This window comes from Schistocerca serialis, chromosome 1, assembly GCF_023864345.2.
Source record: "Schistocerca serialis cubense isolate TAMUIC-IGC-003099 chromosome 1, iqSchSeri2.2, whole genome shotgun sequence".
In the NCBI taxonomy this organism is placed as follows: Eukaryota; Metazoa; Arthropoda; class Insecta; order Orthoptera; family Acrididae; genus Schistocerca; species Schistocerca serialis.
The window spans coordinates 662,411,066-662,435,107 of NC_064638.1; the positions used below are offsets into that span (position 1 = coordinate 662,411,066).

General features: G+C 40.9%; 1 protein-coding gene across 1 annotated transcript in view; it reads left to right on the forward strand.

Moving 5' to 3' along the window:
- LOC126479789 (5'-3' exoribonuclease 2 homolog) overlaps nucleotides 1-24,042 on the forward strand; it is a 427,511-nt gene that overhangs the window by 198,453 nt on the left and 205,016 nt on the right. Inside the window, exons 17-18 of the mRNA XM_050103814.1 lie at nucleotides 2,328-2,456; nucleotides 10,068-10,180. Of these exons, the coding sequence (XP_049959771.1) occupies nucleotides 2,328-2,456; nucleotides 10,068-10,180 (242 nt within the window). The remainder of the gene's footprint in view (nucleotides 1-2,327; nucleotides 2,457-10,067; nucleotides 10,181-24,042) is intronic.

Genomic DNA, 24,042 nt, shown 5'->3' on the forward strand with positions numbered 1-24,042 from the left:
AGCAAGTCAAGTTAAACTGTCTGTCTACACCACGCAAGATAAAAAAGGTGGGCTTATGGGACAGATCTTGCACCAGTGTCGACCACAAGGGAATGATGGAAGGGGTGTTCAGAGGAGTAGTGATCAGTGGCTGGTTATCAGGTTTGCTGGTTTCAGAGGAAGAGAGAGCACAGGGGGTCTGCTTATGGATGAGCTCAATAGGATACTGTCTGTCACATTGCTGATTATATCACATGGTTATAATTAAATTGATGATGATCTGAGTGTTGCAGTGCAGGTTTCATACATCACAGGGTACTGAAAAATTTTAGATATGTACATTAATCAGTGCAGTCTTGGAGTATGCTGGGAAAAAAGAAGTTCCACTTTCTGCCACGACATGAATAATGACACTGTCAGCAGTCAGAATGTGAAATATTTCCTGTTTTGATGTCAGTATGCTTTTTGTCCCTGGGTGAAATATGTTGATTCCTTTCTTGAAGTGACTGTTGGTGTAAAGAGTTATGGAAGTTCTTGTTTTCCACAGCAAAACATAATAGTTATTGAAAAGAAAGACTGTGCACTGCTGGAAAAGTTGTTTTATGAGAATGACAGAAATAACAGTGCTGTATTGTGGGGATACTGTTGACAGAAACAGTGCAAAGAGACTCCATTTCAATAAATGGCTTAAAGAATATGATCACAAAATTTGAAGAAACAGGTGAATTAGGTGGTTCAGCAGGAACAGGTTTTTGCCTCATTTCAGTGGCAGTTGTTAAGTTGCTGTTGATACAGCCAACTGTGCAGCATATGCCTCAAATTCTGCAACCACTGTTTGAATTGTGTCATGGGAATTCTCTCTCACCTGGTCAAAAGTTCAGAAGATTTTGCAGTGTATTTTATACAGGTACCCGTACAAGATTCAGAATGTACACCAAACAAAGCCCCAAGATAGGCTACAGTGCTGTGACTTTGCCCTTCATTTTTTGGCATGCATGGAAATGGATGATATGTGGCCAGAGAATAATTTTGGATGGACAAGGCACATTTTACTCTGCACCCTGCTCTGAATGCACAGAACTGTCACATATGAAGTTCTACTCTGCCACATGTTGAGCTGAAACATACACTGTACTCAGCTTGTGTGACTGTTTGCTGTGGTTTCAAAATCTCCTATATTCTTGGTCTGTTTTTCTTCAAGGAGTTGACACATCTCAGGCTTGTTACATGTACAGTGTCTTTTTCATGTTATAAGGACCTCCTTGTGCAATGCGTGATTCCAGCTTTGCAAGAACGTAACTGTGTCCACACCACTATTTTCATGCAAGTTGTGACAGCATCACATGTTGCTTGCCACGTGAATGATTTGCTTCGAGAAACCTATGGTAACAACCACATCATGTCCAGGCAATTTAAAGATGTGTGGCCTTACACATAATCTGAACTAAATCCATTTGTCTTCTGGTTGTGAGGATATCAGAAAGATTTTTGTCCAGGCAATTTAAAGATGTGTGGCCTTACACATAATCTGAACTAAATCCATTTGTCTTCTGGTTGTGAGGATATCAGAAAGATTTTTCTATCAGGAATGAGTGTGAAGTCTTTCTGGACTCTTCCTGATCTCAAGGATAGTATATGATGGCTCATCGCTCTGATTAGATGGGATATGATGCAAGCAATCATTGACCATGCTATGTTACGAATGCAACATGTTGCTGAGTCAAGAAACCATGTTGAACACATGTTGTAACTTGTGATTGTCTCCTAATAAATGTTCCAGAACCACCGTTATGTGTTTGATGGTTCTAGCCCTCTTCCTGCACCCACACCACATTCTCACCCCTTACAGCACCATGTGTTCACCTGGAGGCAGAACCACTGAATAATTAACGTATATAAAGTGTTTGAGCATCCTATGATGTATAGCACTGCATTGCAGCACTCGGAACACTGTCAGTTTATTTATAACAACCCATTACAAGCCACCATATGTTGTATAATGGAGATTAATATTGTTTGGTTAATGAAGTATTTGTGACATTATTTATAGTGTGGTAAATAAAGGTACTATTATTGGTTGTGCATACTAAGTTGCATGAGCAGTCACTGAAAGTATTTTAATTATTGGATGGAAACTGAATTCATGTTACACCTATGCACTTGATATCATGCTGCATTTGGTGGAGGTGGACTAAAAGTGACCAGGCAGCAATTGTAGTCCTGTGACACTGTCATTAAATGCTAATCCCTCATTTGTTTTATAGCAAAAATATTGATAAGTTACTTTTATTGAGTTTTCTGCATGTATTGAACATGTGTGTTAATTGACTATTATTTCATTCCAACAGGGAACCACCAAGAGTGCTGAAACCACAGGACTTGAATGCTCATGACTCTCGAAACTGGCGGCCACAGATTGGAATGTCTCCTGCCACACAGAGAGCCTCATTAGGGGCAGCAGGGCACCGAATGCTTGGGTAAATATTTAGTTTTTACACACACACATACACACCCATCTTTGTGGCAATTAAAAACGTGTATGTATAGCTGCTGGAACAGGAACAATTGGAGTTAAGCTGACATACACGAAATTAAAAACATTACTGCTTTGGGCTTTTGAAACTGTTGTACGAAAAAAAAAAAAAAAAAATGAATGGCTAAAAGCCCATTTTATCCGTGTTTGGTCCTCCTTAATGAACTCGAGTGTTTGCCTCTTCCATCTGCTTTCCAGGTCCGTCCACATACACCACCTTGGTGTATTTGTCGGCCGCAGCTTCGGCTGGAACTTTCCCGATGGCCGAAAGATTCAGTTCCTCCCGCAGTCTTGCGCCGCCAATTCCTTGCTCTCCTAGGCGCATACCATGCCTCGGAGGTTATCTGTACCGATGGCTCGATGGTTGATGGCCGTGTGGGGTACGCTTATGCTCATGCGGACTATGTCGACCAGCGCTCCTTGCTGGAAGGCTGCAGTGTTTACACCGCAGAACTGACAGCCATTTTTCGTGCCCTTGAGCATATTCATACCAGCACTGGAAAGTCCTTCGTCATTTGCAGTGACTCGCTCAATAGTCTACAGGCTCTTGACCAGTGCTACCCACGCCATCCCATTGTTGGTGCCATCCAGGGGTCCATTCACGCTCTTGAACAGCGTGGTCGTTCGGTGGTGTTCATATGGGCCCCGGGACAAGTTGGGATCGCGGGAAACGAACTCGCCGACAAGTTAGCCAAAGAGGCTACCCACAAACTGCCGTTGGAGATCGGCCTCCCGGCAACTGATCTCAGAACCGTTTTGCACCGTCAGGTCTTTGGGTTGTGGGGAGACGAATGGCGCACTCTGTCTGCACCCAACAAGCTGCGGCAGGTAAAGGAGACAACGACTGTGTGGGGTTCCTCCATGCGGGCCTCTCGCAGGGATTCTGTTGTTCTGTGTAGGCTCCGCATTGGCCACTCTTGGCTGACGCATGGTCATCTGCTGCGTCGAGAGGACCCCCCTCATTGTCGCTGTGGTGCGAATATGACGGTGGCCCATATATTGTTGGACTGTCCTCTTTTAACCGCCCTCAGGCGAACTTTTAATCTCCAGGGTGCTTTATCATCTCTCTTAGGTGACAATGTCTCTATGGCAGATCGGGTTTTAAGTTTTATTCGCGCAAGTGGCTTTTATAGGTCCATTTAACTTTTGTAACATCACCCTCTTTTGAGCTGTCTCTTTTAATTAGTTTTAGGCTGGAGGTTTTAACGTGTTGCAGAGTGGCTGGCTCAACCTATTATTTTCGTGATCACCCAGTCACAGTCCTCTGCTGTGCAGTTTTAATTCCTTCTGCCTTTGCTCTCTATGTTGTTTTTGTAGCTGTGCTCTGTTTTCCGTGTTGTCTTACAATGGACCATGGGGCTTTTCTTCCCCCGGAATTTTTCTTTTAGTGCTTCGCTTGACTGGTGGATAGCTTCCCTGTGCTCTGTGTTTTTGTGAAACAAGGGACCGATGACCTTTGTAGTTTGGTCCCTTTAATCTTTAACCCAACCAACCAACCAAAAGCCCATTTCCTGAAGGGAAGGTAAAATCACTCCAGGTCCTGTAGTAGTACTCGGACAGTATGCAGGGAACTAATGTTTTCAGAGGTCATGATTCTCAAGTATCAAATAATTTCCTTAAGCTGTAATCTTTGTTTTAATTATGTTATGTAGTGTTCCACAATTAATACTTTTCTACCAATTTAATTGATATTTCAGTTTTTGGAATGAAAAACAACTGTCATTAACTGTCTAGAATTGACTATCCAGTTTGCTTTTAAATCTCTCTCTCAAAATTTCCTTTCTTTTAATGATTGTTCAGAGATTTCTGGGTCACTTTCATTTATATAATTTTGGTATAATACATATTACGAGCAAAAACCAAGCAAGGAGGTGCAGTGATAAAGGCAATGGACTTGCATTCAAATCTAGTCAGCCATTTGGGTTTAGGTTTTCGATGACTTCCCTAAATTGCTTACGGAGGAAGCTGAGACGGTTACTTTGAAAAAGAGACAGACAGTTTCATCCTGTACCACCTACTTTCTGATTTTGTGATTTGTCTCTAGTGATCTCACCATCAGTGGGTTGTGGACCTGAATATTCCTTCTTAAGGATAGAATCACTGCATACAGGAGTAAATGTATTCTCTCTGTGGCTCTACTGCCTGTCTATAAACTTTCATGACTATGTCATAAACTTCTTGAAACCATAGAACTTTTACTATCCTTTCCACTTTACCTTATTTTATAAATGCACTCCATTTAATGTTCTTTGTTTCTCATATCTCATTATTTATGTACCATGATATTAGGTCACACAAGGTAAAGAGCTTTATTCTGCATCAGCTTCATGTTTTGCACATGTACTGTTTGAAAGAAATCAGACCATTGACAAACTGTAAGCTCTCACATATACACAGCTTTTATGTGGAGAGCAAATGTCCTACAAAATTTGTTTATTAAGTGGCCTATCACTAGATTAATCCTCTTCAATTAATCACTTAAGATATCCTTGTCACTGCAAAGGTTCATGTTATGGAGAATAGGCTGTTATTCATTCCAAATGTTTCCTAGTACATACTTGTTATAATGCTTGAAAATATCATTACAGATTTTTCTTCTGCTTTTTACGGAAGCATATTATCCATTTATTTCTATGTTTGAAGCAAAATTTGATAGCTGAGAGAAGCAACATGTGTAACTGTCCCATGCAGAATGATCTGGGGCATTGTCATGGAGCAAAAAAATACCCCCCTGGGACAGCTTCCTATAGTGCTTCATCTTGACATCCTGCTGTAAGCTTGTAAGGATATTTCTATAGTATGCACATATGTCGGTTTGCATAGAGCAAGTTAGCACCACTCCATGTTAGTCCCAAAAACATTCAGCAACACCTTGTACTCGATGGTGATGGGGTCTCCACTTTTTTGATGGTAGTTGATTCATATTTCCACTGCTTACTTTGTTCCTCAGACAAATAGTCATAGTGATACGCACAGCACTCATCCACAGTGATAGGCAAATAAAGGAGTTATCTGAATTGAGGTTGATACAGGTGCAACATTTTTGTTACTGCCTCAGTTTGGTAGGTTTTTTGAATAGGTGTGAACAGTTGCAGAACTCGGTAGTTGCAGAACTCGGTGAGCATCAACCTTTGTCATAGTAAGAATGACGTGTAAGATGTTGAAAACTGATCTGTGACTGATTTTTGTGTTCTCCACTTTTGTCTTGATTCTATATGCTGGTCTCTGAGCAACAGGGCCTCCACTTCTCCTATGACTCCTATCTCTCTCTCTCTCTCTCTCTCTCTCTCTCTCTCTCTCTCTCTCTCTGTGTGTGTGTGTGTGTGTGTGTGTGTGTGTGTGTGTGTGTGTGTGTGTGTACCTTTTTGTTCTTATCATTTACACTTGTTTGGCTGTACTGGAAGGGTCTCTGTCACCTAACTGTTATGTCATATGAGGTTGAATTGTTGCAGTAACCTCCTCCAGTCCAGCATTGATAGTTGCAGCATTGTTACTGTTCTAGTGCAATACTTTAGTGTATTGGTGGGCTGTGCCATTTTGTTTTGGTTCTTCTGGTGGAGTGATACAGTACTATGGTGTGGGGATTTCAAAACGTGTCAAATCAGCAGACATGTACCTGAAGGCAAACAAAAAATTAATTAATAACTTTGTTTTTTGAGGTGATAATTAAAACTTCATGACTACTACTCATAAAAGTTCTATTCATAAAGTTCCCCATTCCCCAAACTCTACACCGTGGAGACCCAGCTTTAGTTAAATCATCATGAGATCTTTGTTGCTCATCAGATCACTGTTCAGAAGCATAATGAGAGTATCTCCTTATCTCTTTATTTTATTTTGCATGTAAATTTTTACTCACTTTTCTTTCGTGACACTTTACAACTGTCGTGACGAAAAATACAACAGTCAGCACAAAAAACATAATTGAAAAGGTGAGTTTCACTTGCAGGTATCCAAATGCATTGCTTTTACATTCCAGTGTCTTCAAAATCTTTCTGTATCTGTTTTGATTATGTGCAGATCTGCAAAATGAGGATGGCCTGTAACTATACTAATCCAGGCCGGTATGTTACATCTGTGATTAACAAGAACTGAATACATCACTTGATTCCTCCCCCAGCATTGTTAATTCCGCTATCAAAGTAATTAGGACTGTGGAGTGTTTAATGACTATGACTTGAAAGGCAGTAAAAAATTTGTGACTTTTGAACAGTTTCTTCATCCAAGGATTTGGAAAAAAAGGAAGAAAAGAAATATTAATCAGAAAGAGAGAACTTGTTTGAAGCAGGTGTTATGAAAAATTTCTCAGTTATGTGAGAAGGAATTCCAGCTTTGTTCACAGTAAAACTGTGGCTTGATCAACTGAAGTACTGGTCGTGTGTTGATGAAATGTTTATTATAATTGTAATGGCATTGTTGTGGACAACATGCTAAAAACATTTGCATTCACTGAGGAATTATCATGCCTAGATGTAAGTTCTGGCCCATTAAAATGGAGGCAAAGCCATCTTGCTCTTCTCTAAGATTCCTTATCCAGTGACTGTTCCTTTTTCATGTCCTTTCTTGAATTCTTCAGTATCCATGTGCATAATTTCTCTACATGACACCATACATTAAAATTTACATAGCTGTTTCGTACAAACCAAGCAAGCAGAAGCAATAGTTCAAGCACTTGGCTCATATTCAGGACGACTGGGTTCCAAACTCCCTCCTGGAAATCTAGATGTACATTTTCTGCAGTGTTCTTTTTAGTATCCCTACCACTAGACATTGTGATGGAGGCAGATAAGCTGGTGTGATTATTGCAGCGGAATATTGCGGACGACTGCCATGGGGGATACACGTAATGTGTGATTCCAGATAGTTGGCAGAGTCCATTTAGTGTCTTAATCAGTCCGTGTTTGAGATGTTGGACTCCTTATTATGGTCATACAATCAACTGTTTGAATATGCCTTGGGCCAGGCAGAAAATTTTGAGGCACACATTTCTCTTAAGCCATTAGTGGTGCCTACATTGTTGCTCCTGCCCTGTCCCTTTTTCATGCGCAACATGGCAAATGCCGAGTTGCAGCATTGGCAGGCTCAGGACATCATTTCTCTTATTTCGTCGAGTCAGTGGGTCTCCCTTTTGGTGGGGATTCAGGAGCTCAGCGATGCCATGCAACTTTACAGTGAGTTTAAACAGTTGGTCAGCAGGGAATGTGTCATGGATTCTTATACTGTTCTGTGACCAGAGGAGTTGCTGGTGAAGTTGTCTGGTGGTTATTACTTTTCACACATCATCTTGCATCATGCTTACCTGCAATTGCTGTTATATGCAGTGCAGCTTCTCATACTATCTCGGTACTCAGCACCCCCTTTGGACTTTACCAGTTTAATCAGTTGCGTTTTGGAATCTCACCCGTGCTGGAAATTTATCAGCGATAATTGGAGCAGGTGATTCAGAACATCATCTGTTGTGTAAACTATCTTGAGATTATGTGGTTATGGGCTTTGCACAGGAGGAGCATTTATGAAACCTACAGATGGTTTTCTCAAGCCTTCTGAAGGATGGCCTTCGTTGCAGTTTTTTCATCCCAAGGGTGCATTATTTGGGACATGTGCTTGTCAAAGATGGGCTCATCCCTACAGACAAACACATCAAAGCCATTGCCAACATGCTGGTGTCAAAGGATGTGAAGTCCAAAGGATTTGGACTAGATAAGCAGCTTTGTCAAAATGGCATTAAGTTTGTCTAGTCTGCAGAGGGTCAACAGGCTTTACAGTCCCTCAAACAGTGTTTGTGCTCTGCTCCCTGTTTGGCTTCTTATACACTGGGTAAACTTTAACTCTGGCCTGTGTTGTGTCCCAGTGTGACATTGGTGTGATTCTGTCCCATCGGAAGCTGGATGGCACTGAACAGCCCATTGCGTATACATCAAAGATACTTTCTTGTAGTGCAGCGTAGTTATTCACAGGTGGAAAAGGTGGTGTTGACTATTATGTACGGAATTAAAAAGTTTCACTTTTCTTGTGTGGGGCAAGGTTCCTCCTAATCACCTTATTTGGTCCTTGCTCCATGTTACCTGGTAGGATTGCCCACAACTTCAGAGGTGGGCTCTCTTTCTCAGTAATTACCCTGTATGACACTTATTACCACTCCACCACCCAGCATGCAAATGCTGATGGGCTATAGCTGCTACCAGCATGGCCAAATTCAGAGTTTGATCAGCACGAGGCTCTCTTGTTCATTTTAGACGATACCTTGTAGCAAACTGCGCTGGATTTTTGATTGAAAATGTGAGAGGTCTCTACCACCACACCCACATACATGTTTTTCTGGGAAATCATTTTGGCTGTCCAGATGGGTTGGCCAGAGTGCACCTTTTCAGGTGTGAATCTGGCCGGGAAAACATTTTTTCCTCACATGTGATTGACACAGCTTTGTCCAGGGGGTCCTCATGCTTGCCACAGAAGAGCAATGCTGTCAAGTGGTGTAACCCCTCCCCCTCCCATTGTTGCATCCTGCATACTCCAGTTGCTGAATGCATTGCTCTGGAGTATGTCTTGTATGAAGGCATAGGTGTGGTGTCATGTATACTGGTTGGTGATTGATTGTGACATTGAAATCTGGTGAGGGCTTGCGACACAGAACCAGGCTATGCCGATGTGCCAGTTATCATCTTGGGCAGTCCTGGAACACCGTTGTGACATGGTGCATGTCAATTTTGTTTGTGCATTTTCGGGCCATAAGATGGAGTAAAGTGAAATTTATTCTCACATACAACAAAAACAGATTCAGTGACATTGATGTTTTCTGAAGCATGCCCAGAGCATATGATATTAGACAACTGACGGAAATGACCAGCACTCAGCTCAGGTAACCTAGGTGTGTCAAACCTATACTCATAAAGGTCTGGCTGACTGGCTGAGATCCCTGCTGTGTGTGAGGTTCGGAGTGACATGGGAACACATGTATTTGCTTCCAGGTGTCATGACTGGGGCAGCCAGTGCCCTCTTGTTATTATCTTTGACATGTGATACAAGGGAAAATTAATATTGTGATGTTACAATAATTGACTTATTGTTCTGTGATAAATTAATGTTCCCAGTGAAATAGTCAGTTACATAACAGCTGAATTACATTCAATGGGAGACCCTGAATGAAATTAAATAAATTCCAGTTACATTTGGTTATGACAACACTTTCATTGCAGCCATACTGTGTTTAACGCATATTCTTATTGGTAAAAATGCCTGATGAAGGTCATTTACCAGTTTCTGTTTGAGTGCAAATAAGTGGGGCAAAAAATGAGGAATATCACAGGAAAAGTACCACTGTTGGCAATGCTGTATTGTGGAGCATATGTTTGTAGCACCTTTTTGTTTCCATAACATGCTTTAATAATGTCATAACTTCTATTAAAATCAATTACAAGTATTACCTGGGTAAATGCTTTTTCCTTCTTGGGCATGTGAATTAAATCCTTAAATTAGTATTGATATTTTGTTACCGTGTAGTTCTGAGAGATACTCCTTCATTCCAGCAAATCAAATGTGATTTCTTTTCACACAGGCATTACAATCAAAATTCCCCACAACAGGCAACAGGACTGTACAACCAGTTTGTTGCTGGTGGAATATTACGGCTTTCTAATACCTTCCAAAACCAGGGGTCTGAGGGTGGTGGTAAGTATTTTGACAGCAAATGCATCATTTTCTTAGTATGGACCCCCCTCCCCCTCTCTATCTATCTCTGTCTGCTGAAAGACAGCAGCAAATTTGGCCAGCAGCAGTAATATATGAACATGAGTATCTTAGAGTTTGAGACCACTGAAAGGAAACCCTCATTAAAGTGCTTCTGTGCCAGATCTAATAACAACTTGAAACAGTTGAAAACAGCAAAATTCGATTTTATGGATATATGGGGTGTTAAAGAAAAGTAGTCCACATTTTTAGAGGTGGTAGTATTTATCAAAATTCCAGAAAAAGATGTCCAGTTAACATATCCATGACTTAAGAACTATGAGCACTTGTTCAGTAGAAGAGATGTCTTTCACAGTAGCAAAGATGGAGAAGTGTTCATAGCTCTGTAGGTATGCATTTTGAAGCCCATGTTTAGTGGACAGTTTGTCATGTTTGGTCCGACCTACCACCTCTCAAAAAATGGAAGGAAAGAGCTTGCAGTAGAAGAGCTGGGTGTTCCACAGTAGCAAAGACTCGTTCTTGTGATATGCATTTTTACTGGACTTTTTTTCTTGTTTTGACACCACACCTGAAGGTACTGCAGACTTTGTTCAACACCCTGTATATGATTCTTTTGACAGAAAAACCAGGGAAAAAATTATTCTAAAAACATAATTAAAATTGCAGGTGAATGGACAGAGCACAGTAAAATGTGGATCACTTATAGAGACAGTAGAAAGCATCCTAATTAAGAGTACAACATAACTTTAATAGCTGAAATTTAGTTTTCTGTGTATACAAACAGGCACTGAAGGCAATTGATTGATTTAGATTTGCTGCCTAGCGCAAGATAATATTATTAGAAGCCACAATATTACAAGTGATAGAATAGTTAAATGGAAAAAAATGTTGAACTTGAAAGAGTGAGAAAAATTGCAGTATATTGTGACAAAACTCAACTAGATGTGGTAGAAAATATTGGCAGTTTCTGAATAACATGAGTGTGTTGTGAGATATAGTTATGTCAAATAAATAAGCTTGCACATCTCCTTTGTTTCTTGTGTGTTGTGCCATATGATATTGCAAGTTCTTAATATAGATATGTATTTCTTGTAAGTTTTTTTATCTGCTTGTAAATATTTGTGTAGATTGAAACAGCTACTGCTAACATACCAGTCATAGACTATTTTTAAAGTGAATTTCTGTGGAGAAATAATAATGACTTTCTCACATAAAATATGTAGTTTCGCCGTGAAAACTGCAATTGTGTGACTGAAGAAGCCTAAAAACTTTTCCCTGTGAGCATAGAACTACGTCTAAACCAGGGGTTCTGTACTTGTGCAGAGGTCTTGCATGCATGCGGATGTATGTTGCCCAAGTGCACATTTTCCCTGCTACTGCACTGTGCTGTCTGAGCAAAAAGAGGGGAAAGGGTAGAGGAGTGTGTGTGTGTGTGTGTGTGTGTGGGGGGGGGGGGGGGGGGGGACTGGAACACTCCACATGGCAGTTTAGTCACACAAGGTACAAAAACATTTTGCATGTGGCTTGGTTTCATATTTCTAAAAAACGCAGATCATAGATAGAAAAATTATTCATCATTATTATTATTGTTTTATTTTTATTTATTATAATAAAAATTTATATCTCACACAACCTGTCATCATATGGACAGACACATACAATTTAGCAGATTTTTGGCACTCAGTTTGTCATGTAGTTGTGACTTATTCACGTTCCTACTTGAAAAACGCCTTTCACACATGCATCTTGATCAAAACAATATATCACATTTGCAACCTCATTATGGACAGGTGCACACTCTTCCAGAAGAAAACAACATAGAACTTCTGGATAGTTTTAACGTAAAAGAATGTTGTTTGTTTTAAGTACAACCAATCACCATAGTCCACCTCATTGTGAGTAGGTACACTGTTCAGATTCAGATTCAGTAACAACGAATACCTTGAAGAGAGGACAGTAACATACAATAGTACAGTTTAATACTTCTGAGAACGGTATGTCCACTGCACAGTAAAAGCCTATACCACTCGTCAGCCTGACAACAGTACTCTGAAGCTGGCTCTATGATGGTAACTGACTAGTAACACTTGAGACACCCTGTAGTGTAGGACCAGCCAACCACTCTGAGGGACCTGCACCAAATCGCCGTTGAGGAGTGGGACAGTCTGGACCAACAGTGCCTTGATGACCATAGAAGAAGAGCAAGGGCTTGCAACAGTGAATCTGCTTCACAGTCTCCTGAAATTCTGCACAAAATAATGCTAGATGAAAATTTAAATGAGCATCAAATGTATAATTGTGATGAAACAACACTTTAGTATCGAATGCTTCCAACCAGTACTCTGGGGGGGGGGAAGAAAAAAAAATCAGAAAATAAGATGCGTTTGAAAATGAATGAAGATAGAATAACTCTTCTCTTTACCACAAATAAATTGGGAAGCCTATAAACATATCATCATTACAATTCACTTACAGGCATTCAGAGAATGCTTGGATGACGTCTGACATTTTCATCAGTTGGTTTCAAGAAGAGTGTGTTCCATCAGTGACGAAACACAGTAGGTCACTTAAGCTGAGATAGGAAGCTCTAACAGTCCTTGATCACTGTCCAGCTCATGCATTTACTAATGTGTTGCAGTGAGAAGATAAAAGAATAAAAACTTTGTTTTTGCCAAAAAATCATGATGGCATTAATTCAGCTGTTGGAGCAGGGTATTGTACGAGCATTTAAGGCTGGTTATTGCTGTGAACTGCTCACTTCAGTTGTAAATTCAAATGAGGAAATGGAAATGTTCCTGAAATCTGTAAATCTTAAGGGTGTTGCGTATTCAGTTTGTCTGACATTGCAAAGCATCGGTTTGATCACTGTTATGGATTGCTGGATCAAGTGTTCCATAGAAGAAAATGCAACAGATAAATTCTTTAGTGACATAGATTTCAACAGCAAAGGACAACAGTCTGCATGTGATGATTTACAGTGCAATATTGGTCTTGAACACTTTAATTGTTGGGCAGTCGTCGACAACAACTAAGGACCAATTTCAGAGTTCATAGACAACAATGACGTAATTGATGCTGTTCGAAATGAAAGCATTGGAACAATTGATGGACAATATAAATAAAGTGATTACGTAGATGGAGTGACAAAGTGAACCAAACCAAATTGAGTTGTTTCACCTGATGAGTCGAAAACAATACACACCAAAGAAACTGCGCGAAATGATTTCCCAAAGCAACCTAACCATCTTCTTTAAAGGAGCAGAATGATGATGTATTGTATCCTGCGGGATGTATTGTAAAATATGATATTGTATTTCAAAGTGTATTTTACGTAACGTTTTGAAATTCATGTTTTTGTTTGGTCAACATTTGAGTAAAGTTTGTTGAATTGCTGTACCCTATGTCATAAATTTCTGAAATATTGTACTTCTAATGTTATTTAAATTAAAATACTATAGTACTGCATTATGTGTTGTTCCTAACTTTCCATGTGTTGTTTGTCATTACATGGCTTACTGTGGATGCACTGCGACATGGGAGTAAAGCGTGTCACTCGACAACCACATTATATCGGGCTTCTACTGTGTTTGAACACTACAAAGGACATAGCACCACCACTTGCCGCAGCAGGAATATATATAATCTCTTCTACTTGTGGTCAAGTGTACATAGAAACTACGAAAAGAAGCATTAACACCCACCTTAAGGAAACAAACAGTTGTTGCCTGGGCAAGACAGATAAATCAGCAATAGCAGATCTTGCTCTGGGGACAGGGAACCACCAAATTCATTTATGTGGCGCTATGGTGTTAGCAAGATCTAATCAGTGCTGTGCTAGGATTTACAGAGAGGCCGTAGAACTTCAAAAGCACAAAAAAAACTTCAACAGAAAAGGAGAAGGATTGGAACACACAAGTTGTGTGGCTTAGTGCTAAATGAAACAAATAGTTCCAACTCTTCCCCACTACAACGTCCGTAACACATGTCAGCGCAACTCTACGATCGTAGGCAGCAGTCTGGTGATGTCACAAACTGAACAGACCGTTGCACGGATACACGTAAACAGTTCAGCTTGCTGAACTGTAACTGCTTTGAGTCGTTAAAACCTCTGATGACATCTCCAGTACTGGAAGACGAAATGTTGAGCGAAGAACTATACCTTAGACTACAGCCTTGTGCCCATAGAACAAGTATCAGTAATTTCTCAACAGCTGTTCATGAAAAGAAATCCGTCTTCCCTCCAGGGATTCCCATTTGAGTTCACGAAGCATCTCCGTAATACTTCAGTGCTGATTGAACCTACCAGTACCAAGTCCAGCAACACACTTCTGAATTGCTTCAATCCATTCCTTTAATCCAACCTGTTGGAGTCTAGACAGTTGAACAGTACTCAAGAATGGGTCACACAAGTGTTCTGTAAGTTACTTTCTTTGTATATGAGCTACACTTTACTTAAACGATCCCTATAAACCAAAGTTGACCATTGCCTTCTCTACTACTGTCCTTACGTGCTCATTCCATTTCATGTCTCTCTGCAGTGTTATGTCTAGGTATCTAATCGACATGAATGTGTCGAACAGCACACTACGAGTACTGTATTCGAGCATTAGAGGATTGTTTTTCCTACTCATATGCATTAACTTACTTTTTTTTTAAGAGCAAGCTGTAATCATCACCCCAAATAGAAATTTTGTCTAAGCCATCCTGTATCATTCTACAGTCATTCAACGATGACTTTTCTCACATACTACAGTGTTGGCAGCAAATAGTCGCAGATGGCTGTTCACCCTATTTGTCAGATCATTTATGTGGATAGAGAACAATAGTGGTCCTATCACACTTCCCTGTATCATTTCTGACATTACCCTTGTCTCTGATGAACACTCTCTGTCGAGGACATCTTCGGTTCTGTTCTCGGAAGTCTTTAGCTACTCACACATCTGAGAACCTAATTTGTATGCTTGTAGCATCATTAAATGTCTGCAGCGGAGCACCATGCCAAATGCTTTCCGTAAATACAGGAATATTGAATCTTGTTGTTGCACTTAATCTGTGGGTTGCAGGATACTGTGAGAAACAGCAAGTTGAGTTTCGCACAAACAGTGCTTTCTGAATTGGTACTGATTTGTATTCAGAAACTTTTCTGCCTGGTATGAAGACTCCCTTGCAGGATCTTAAAAGTAATTACTGATACATGTTGAGAATACTGTTAGGTACAGTGAGTATCATTTTCAATCGTCCTCTGAATACCAAACTGCTCTTCCTTTGGTCATAGCTGTGGGAGAGTGGCTGTATTGACTTTCCTCTTTGAAAGGGTGTCTTTCTTGCAAGACTGTTCGTGAATCAGTTAAATATAGCAACTGTGAAACAAGAATAATTTCCAAATACAGTTAGTGAGGGCACTTATTCGTGTTTTAACTCACTTTAAAGTGACTGAATTGAGGATTTTGTGGTAGGGAGGATGCAACATGCTATCTCGGATGCAGAGTCATTGACGGATGTGGCAGTAACTTCAGATGTACCCCAGTGAAGTGTGGTGGGGACCCTTGTTGTTCATATTGTGTATTAATGACTTTGCAGACAACATTAATAGTAACAGACTTCTAGCCGATGATCCGGTTATCTGTAGTGAAATACTGTCTAAAAAAAGATGCACAAATGATAAGTTGGGTCTTGATAAGATTTCAGAATGGTGCAAAGATTGCCAATTAGCCTTGAAAGTCCAGAAATGTAAAATTGTACACTCCATAAAATGAAAAAAAGTCGTATCCTATGACTACAATATCAAGAAGTCACATTTGGAAACAGTCAACTCATACACTTACTGGGGTGTAATCATTTGTGGGAATGTTAAATGGAATGATAGATATCCTCAGATGTAAGTAAAACAGGTGGTAAACCTCAGTTCATTGATAGAATACTAGGAAAATGCAATTCGTTTACAAAAGAGATTGCTTACAAGATGCTCATGTGCACTATCCTAGAATGTTGCTCAAGTCTGTAGGACCCATACCAAATAGGACTAACAGGGCATATTCAGTATAAATAGGAAGGCCAGCATGAATGGTTATGGCTTTGTTTGGCCCATGGGACACTTAAAGATAGACACAAACTATATTGAGAGAAAACCTGCTTTACTATGTTTCAAAAATTTGTTTTAAATGATGAATCTAGAAACACAGTAAAACCTCCTATGTATTACTCCCACACAGTTCCTGAAGACAAGATTAAACTAATTACAGTAGGCATGGAGGCATTTAAACTATCATTCTTCTCATACTCTATAAGTGAATGGACCTGCGAGAAGTGGGAAATACCATCTGCCATGTGGTTCACAGTGGTTTGCAGAATAAGGATGTAGAGGTAGATGTGAAGATTTGTCTGGTTTTGAGCACATCTGTCTAGTCTCCTCTGCTATAGGAAGCTGTAGAAGCTGGAAACCTGTCCAGTAAGGATACTAGTAGGTCAGTTGAAGCATCAGTCACTTTAAGTTGTCTGTCGCTGGCCTACAACTTGTTTCGTAGCTTCTCCTAAGTGGAAAGGAGAAAATGAGTGAACATCTGGAGGAGGACAATTGAAGCAAGTGTACCAAATTATCTCGAAGTTTGGTACTATGAGGACTGTGTGGAAAGTAACTGACTGATTCAGCAGTAGACTGTGTTAGCGAGCACGCCATATTGCTTCTCATTGTCTACTTTAGCTCTTTCGAAGTGGATGTGAAATCCACTGTTTAATACTGTTTTTGCAGCAAAAAATCTCAAAGCAGTCGACATTCAGTTCGAAACTTGTACTGTTCGCAAACAGAATGTGGTGAGTGAAGGCATTTGCGTCAGTGGTGTCTTTCACTTAAGAGGTGAAGGACGAATTTTCATGAAGGTATCAGTGAACGTCCGTCTGCAGTCAACGACGAACTCACCGCGTGAGGTGGCGCAGTGCTTTCGCGAGTACGACGATCCGGCTATCCAGATTCAGGTTTTCCCTCATTTCCCTCAATCGCTCCTGGCAAATGCCAGGATAGTTACTTAGGAAGGCCACAGCCGATTTCCTTCCTCATCCTTGACACAAGCAGACCTTATGCTCTGGCTCTAATGAATTCGATGTCGACGGAACATTAAACCCATCCTTCAACAATGAAATCGTCCAGAAAGTTGAGGTAAAATCCTGAAAACTAGCGCTTCTTGATTCTCCAGGTTTCTCGGTGCTTTGCATGAGATTGTGAATAAATATTTAATTAGGGTGCTGCAAGTTGCGTTCTCGTTGAGTTTTAAAATTCCTTTCAGAGGATCACAAAACGGATGACTGCTTATTTGGACTTTCTTCTTCTTCTTCTTTACATTGCCGTAGGAGATGCACCGTAGAACACAATTAGTGACCAGTGGCGAGTCGTAGGTTTCCTGTGCGAATGTGTAGACAAATCAAGTCGATGGTATAGGGTCGTACTGCCTCGCCAAACACACCTATAAAATCACGCCAAACTGCAGCCACCAGTTTTTTTAGATCGTTGAAATGAGTATTGTGTGCGGATTTTATGGAACGTGGACGTTGTAGCGTTAACTTCGGTAGCAATGTCGCATATCCACACGGTGCGACGACCGAGAGCTCAGCGGATGCGGCCCCGGAGAGATCACCGCCCACGCCTCCGTCTGCCTTTGTAGCGCCGAACAATAGGTGCCAAACGAGGCAATCTGGCTGCTCCTAGATTGCCTGTATTTGTTTCTGCTACAGTCACCGTCCGTTTCGCGTCTTCGTCGAAGTCGCCCAGGAGACTCATCTCTCTCTCTCTCTCTCCCTCCCTCTCCCTCCCTCCCTCCCCCCCTCCCCCGCTCCCTTCCTGTGCTTTTTAATGTACAATATTTCTGTTGTCTCCCACGCCATACTTGTTTCTCTGGTAGCGAGGTGGGAGACGGGGTTTCATGTGGATAGGGTCAACAGATACATTATACTGTTTAGTGCAAAGGAACTACGCAGGCGACTACATTTGCGAATGGAACAAAGGAACAGGAAACGCCTGACTCTGTTCGCTCCATAACCTCCTCCTTGTCGCCGAGCATGGTGGATCAGTCGCAAACGATGAGAGTGGAGTTCATACGGTGGGAGTTTAGCCTTTGCGCTGTTTCCCTTCTGCTTAAGGCGAATGCTGGAACCTTTCTTTTAAAAAACGTGGCGACTTGTTTTCTTTCCCAGCCTGTATCTGAGCCTGCAATATGACGTTCCCTGAGTATCTTCATAATACTATATTGTTGTCTAATAAAGCAAACTAATAAAACAATACTGAAAGCAGTCGGTCACAAAATTCTTTCTTTTAAGTTATTGCAGTGCTTCGTTAATATGAAAATAGCCAGTTTGCATCTTGCTTCAGGGTCCACGTTGAACTGTAGGTCCCCGTAAGGGGACTGGGGTAAGTCCGTTAATGGCCGTAGGAAGGCGCAACGATCATGCCTAATGAAGAACGCGTTGCGGCGTTCAAAAAACTCTGCAGGTTGACGGCGGCTTCGCCTTGCTTTTCCTACAGGACAATCGGAACAATGCCGAAAAATAGTGCTGGAGTTTTCACTTTTTTCCATATATCTGCTACGCTTTCCAGAAATTTTGCGGAGGAACCGAATTCATTCTCTCTCTCTCTCTCTCTCTCTCTCTCTCTCTCTCTCTCCCGATCCAGCTGATGTAATTTTTTCTTCTTCAGTCATTTCACCGCACAGTGCTGCTGTTGGAGACTTGATAATGTGAATGATTCTTTTAGGATTGTTACACTACAATTTATTGATCTACTGTTCATAGATGATTGGGCGCGCAGAGACCTACCTGTTACACTTAATATGATTCGAAAATTAGCGCGAATTTAAACAAAGGCAGTATTTAAATTTGCTCTCTCTGTGTAATTAACTAGTAAAGCAACTAAGGAGTTTTGCATCACGCCTGTGGTTCAGTTTCCGTTGCCACAGCTGTTAAGGCGATTGCGTTTTCTCAGTCGGCGCAATATAAGAAATGTTCCAAGATGGCGCTACAGAGCTGTTGAAGGAAGGAAGGAAGGAAGGAAGAAAGACCAGTGCTTGACGTCCCGTCGACAGCGTGATTATAGATGGTGCGCAAGCCCGGATTAGGGAAGTTTCAGGAAGGAAACCACTGTGCCCTTTATAAGGAAATCACAGAAAACCAGAATCTGGATGACCAGATGGTCATGCGAATCCAGTATGCTAACCACTGTGCCACCTCGCTCGCTAAAAAGCTGTTTAAGTGCATTGCACTCACCAGTATGGCACGAGTTTTCTCGTCCGTATTCGTGTGCAACTCGACAGTTCTTAACCCTTCGTCCACACGTTGGTGCCAACGTTAGAAACAACATTCGCCAATATTTGGGGCAGTACCCACACATTCGAGCCAACATTCAGTTGAATTCATATAATGCCAGCGTAAACGTGTCTGACGCACAGATCGCGGCCGGTGCATTTGTGGTCTTGAACGTGAGGTTTTTTTTTTTTTTGTCATTGCAAAACAACAAAAGGAAAACAAGTAAAAAAAGATGGTGGACTGTAACATTTCACTCATTTCTAAATCAGGAAATTTGAAAGAAGATATAAGTTTTCAGTTACCATTATTGAAATTTCATGAACACGACTTGTGATTTTGTTTGTGATTATTGTTGCAGGTTATGGCGGACATGAGTTATTAGTCCATTTTATGCATAAACCCCCAGGACAGTTTAATAACATTTGTCGTAATGTCAGAAACAGATTGTAAGCTACTTCTTCAAATGGTTGAACTCGAAATAAAAGGCGATTTGAATACACTTCCTTTTTTTTTTTTTTTTTTTTTTTTTTTTTTTTTTTTTTTTAATTCCGGTACGGTACGATGGGTACGATCCATGCTGAAGTTTTGCTGGATGCACTGTCTTGCATCCGCAGTGGCACTGCGATTTTTGTGGTTCCACGTATACAATTCGTGATTTTAAAATTCCAAAAAAATAAAGAACTTGCATGTTTCTCAACTGCTCCTGAGTCAGTGTGATTCAAAAAATCTCACCTGGAAGTACAAGCGACAAACAAACCTCTGGTTTTGAAACGACAATCAAACCAAACAACGCTGACGCCTGTGTGCCCTCTGACGTATATTGGTCCCAACGCCCCTTGATGTTTCGAAATGCCGACAAGCTACGGAATCTGGCCAACATTGCGACAGATGTTCCAGTGCTAATTCATGGACCCACACATTAGACCAAAACTTTGGCGTCAGTCTTGGCCTCTGGACGTGGCTTTAAAATTTTCGTTTTATAGCCTGCTTGTGAGCTACTGTTTTGTTTTCTTCCGTGTAGCTATAGGTCATTCTAATTCATGACAAGAAGTTCATAACCAAAGAGAAGAAATGTAAGTGAAATCTTGTGGAAGATGTTGCTGCACTTCATTTGGAGACATAGTAGTAGAGAAGTCAGCAGTAGGAAACAAATCAAAAGGGTAGACCCTAAGATAGTGAAAATGAAAATTTTGATCCGTCCCCCGTGAGTAGCGCTGTTGTGCCAACCTGCCGACCAAAGAGCGGCTTACGTCACTATCACGGAAATAACCATTGTTCAAATATGACCAAACTTGGCTAAGAAACTCTGATGACAAGAGTTTCTGGAAAAGTTTAAAGACTGCAGATTTTTGTGATACACGTCGTGCAAAGAGTTCGACAACAAATATACAAGAAATGAAGCACGTATTTCATTTTCTAACGCATCGATAACGGTTTCATGTGACACAGCAAAAGGTATATTTTATGAGTAAAAGCCCATATTAGGACTGTAAGGTTTTGTTACAGATACTTATCAGATATGAGATCCAAAAACAGAAATACACGACAGAATAGATGTTAGATTTCATTTCCGACACGTATCGGAAATAAAATCTAAAACCGAAATATGTTACGGAAGACAAAACGATCGCCACGCTTCCTGTTACAAAGGGCAAACCTTGGAACTGTTTTTACAGTCACAGAATTTGCCGAATTCTTCAGTTCTTACGTAAGTGTTGCTGTATTTATTACATGCTGTGCAACAGCACCATTTGCAATCTCTCTGCGTCTAATTTGAAATGAGTTTTTTAAACTTGTTGGAGACAAGTTGTATGCTACATACATAAATAAATGCATAAAATTTGTGTTCTTTTTTCTCATTTTGACATGATGTATTTTCTCGGCATCCTTAATTACTTTGCAAGTTGCATACATTTACATAATAACTGTAGAGATACATCTGCACCGAATTAGAGTCTTCATAACGTCTGCAGTGAGTTGAAAACCTTAACATAGCTAAGAGCCTCACCCGATAGTTTACAGCTTCTTTCATCGAAGAAGGCGCGCGCGCGCGCGCGCGTGTGTGCGCGTGTGTGTGTGTGTGTGTGTGTGTGTGTGTGTGTGTGTGTGTGTGTGTGTGTGAGAGAGAGAGAGAGAGAGAGAGAGAGAGAGAGAGAGATTAAGTAGTGTGTAAGCCTATGGACCAGTGACCTCAGCAGTTTGGTCCCATAGGAACTTACCATCATCCACCAAACTGCAGTGGTAGACGCTACTAGAAACGCGTTGTGCTTCTCGAAAAGCCTTGCTCAAGAAATTGCAAAGTCTCATGTTCCAAAACGAGATCCGAAACATATATCTTCCAGCTTTCATCTCCATAAAGACAGCAATGAAAAACTAAAAGAAATTGAGGCGTTTAAAGAGGGGTACGGATAATCCTCCTCAAACACCATTTGCCTGTGGATCAGGAAGGTGCGAGAAATGTGGCAAACTGTGTACCCTCCGCCATTCATGAGTGATGCAGATGTAAATATAAACATTAAGATCCATTTGTCGTCAAGTATAACTCCAGGTACCATTGCGAAAGTGCGTAGAGCAGTCTGACTGGAGACGACATGACTATTACACCATTTCATTGCCATAGACGTCAACGCATTTTATCGGATGAATTAAAGATGCGACGAGTTGCAGTGAGCCGGCCGCTGGTGGCCGAGCGGTTCTGGCGCTACAGTCTGGAACCGCGCGACCGCTACGGTCGCAGGTTCAAATCCTGCCTCGGGCATGGATGTGTGTGATGTCCTTAGGTTAGTTAGGTTTAAGTAGTTCTAAGTTCTAGGAGACTGATGACCTAAGATGTTAAGTCCCATAGTGCTCAGAGCCATTTGAACTTAAGTGTGGTCTCTTCTTCATAAGAAACTCTGTACACAATTCATATGTTGCAGGGACTTTCTCTCTGATCACTGGTCCTCATCCAGGAAATCGAATACCACCTAAAAGAGCAATAGCTCTATAACTAGCGAATTGACAGAAAAGCTCATTGCAGGGGCGTGTCGAAAGTGGTTGAAAGGAGGGTTGGGGTTGTTCTCTATCTGGACCGGAATGGTTGCATGCGAATGGATTTCAGATGTGGCAACTGAGATCGAGAGCTTACGTTGTACTGCCAGGAGATGCGGTGCAGAGAGAGTAAGATCCGATTACCATACCTGTTATGTAATTTAATGAAAAGTTTCTCCACAGCTTACTGACACACAAATGTTGCATGTAATCAAAGGTGTAACTTCTGATTGAAAAAGTGATACAACGTCTGGAACATGTTTCACAAAAAAGTATGGAAATTAAATGCTGGATGGTTGAAAAGTGGCTCTGTGAGTCGTACTGGATCTCCTACTATTACGAATGAAGAAGCCCAACGCAGTCGTTCACGGGAACAATTGCAGTAGACAAGAAACTCTGCGGTGCAGAGAGAGTAAGATCCGATTACCATACCTGTTATGTAATTTAATGAAAAGTTACTCCACAGCTTACTGACACACAAATGTTGCATGTAATCAAAGGTGTAACTTCTGATTGAAAAAGTGATACAACGTCTGGAACATGTTTCACAAAAAAGTATGGAAATGAAATGCTGGATGGTTGAAAAGTGGCTCTGTGAGTCGTACTGGATCTCCTACTATTACGAATGAAGAAGCCCAACGCAGTCGTTCACGGGAACAATTGCAGTAGACAAGAAACTCAAATCCACCGAGCAGAAATTCAAGCTGCATGTGAGATCGTTTGGGCAAGCCTCAGATCAGGGGCGGGCATTAAATGATTATTGGATATTTCTATCACCCACCAGACTCCCTTATGCTCTCCCTGAAACTCTGTACAACCTCTGGTTTAATCAGTTTGTCCAGATCCCATCTCCTTAAATTCCCACCTTTTTGCTGTTTCTTCAGTTTTAATCTACAGCTGATAACCAATAGATTGTGGTCAGAGTCCACATCTGCCCCTGGAAATGTCTTAAAATTTAATACCTGGTTCCTAAATCTCTGTCTTACCATTATATAATCTATCTGATGCCTTCTAGTATTTCCAGGATTCTTCTATGTGTATAACCTTCTTTATGATTCTTGAACCAAGTGTTAGCTATAATTAAGTTATGCTCTGTTCAAAATTCTACCAGGCGGCTTCCTCTTTCGTTTCTTGGCCCCAATCCATATTCACCTACTACGTTTCCCTCTCTTCCTTTACCTACTGTAGAATTCCAGTCACCCATGACTATTAAATTTTCGTCTCCCTTCACTACCTGAATAATTTCTTTTATCTCATCATACATTTCATCTATTTCTTCATCATCTGCAGAGCTAGTTGGCATATAAACCTGCACTACTGTAGTAGGCGTGGGTTTCGTGTCAATCTTGGCCACAATAATGCGTTCACTAAGCTGTTTGTAGTAGCTCACCCGCACTCGTATTTTTTTATTCATTATTAAACCTACTCCCGCATTACCCTTATTTGATTTTGTATTTATAACCCTGTATTCACCTGACCAAAAATCTTGTTCCTCCTGCCACCGAACTTCACTAATTCCCACTATA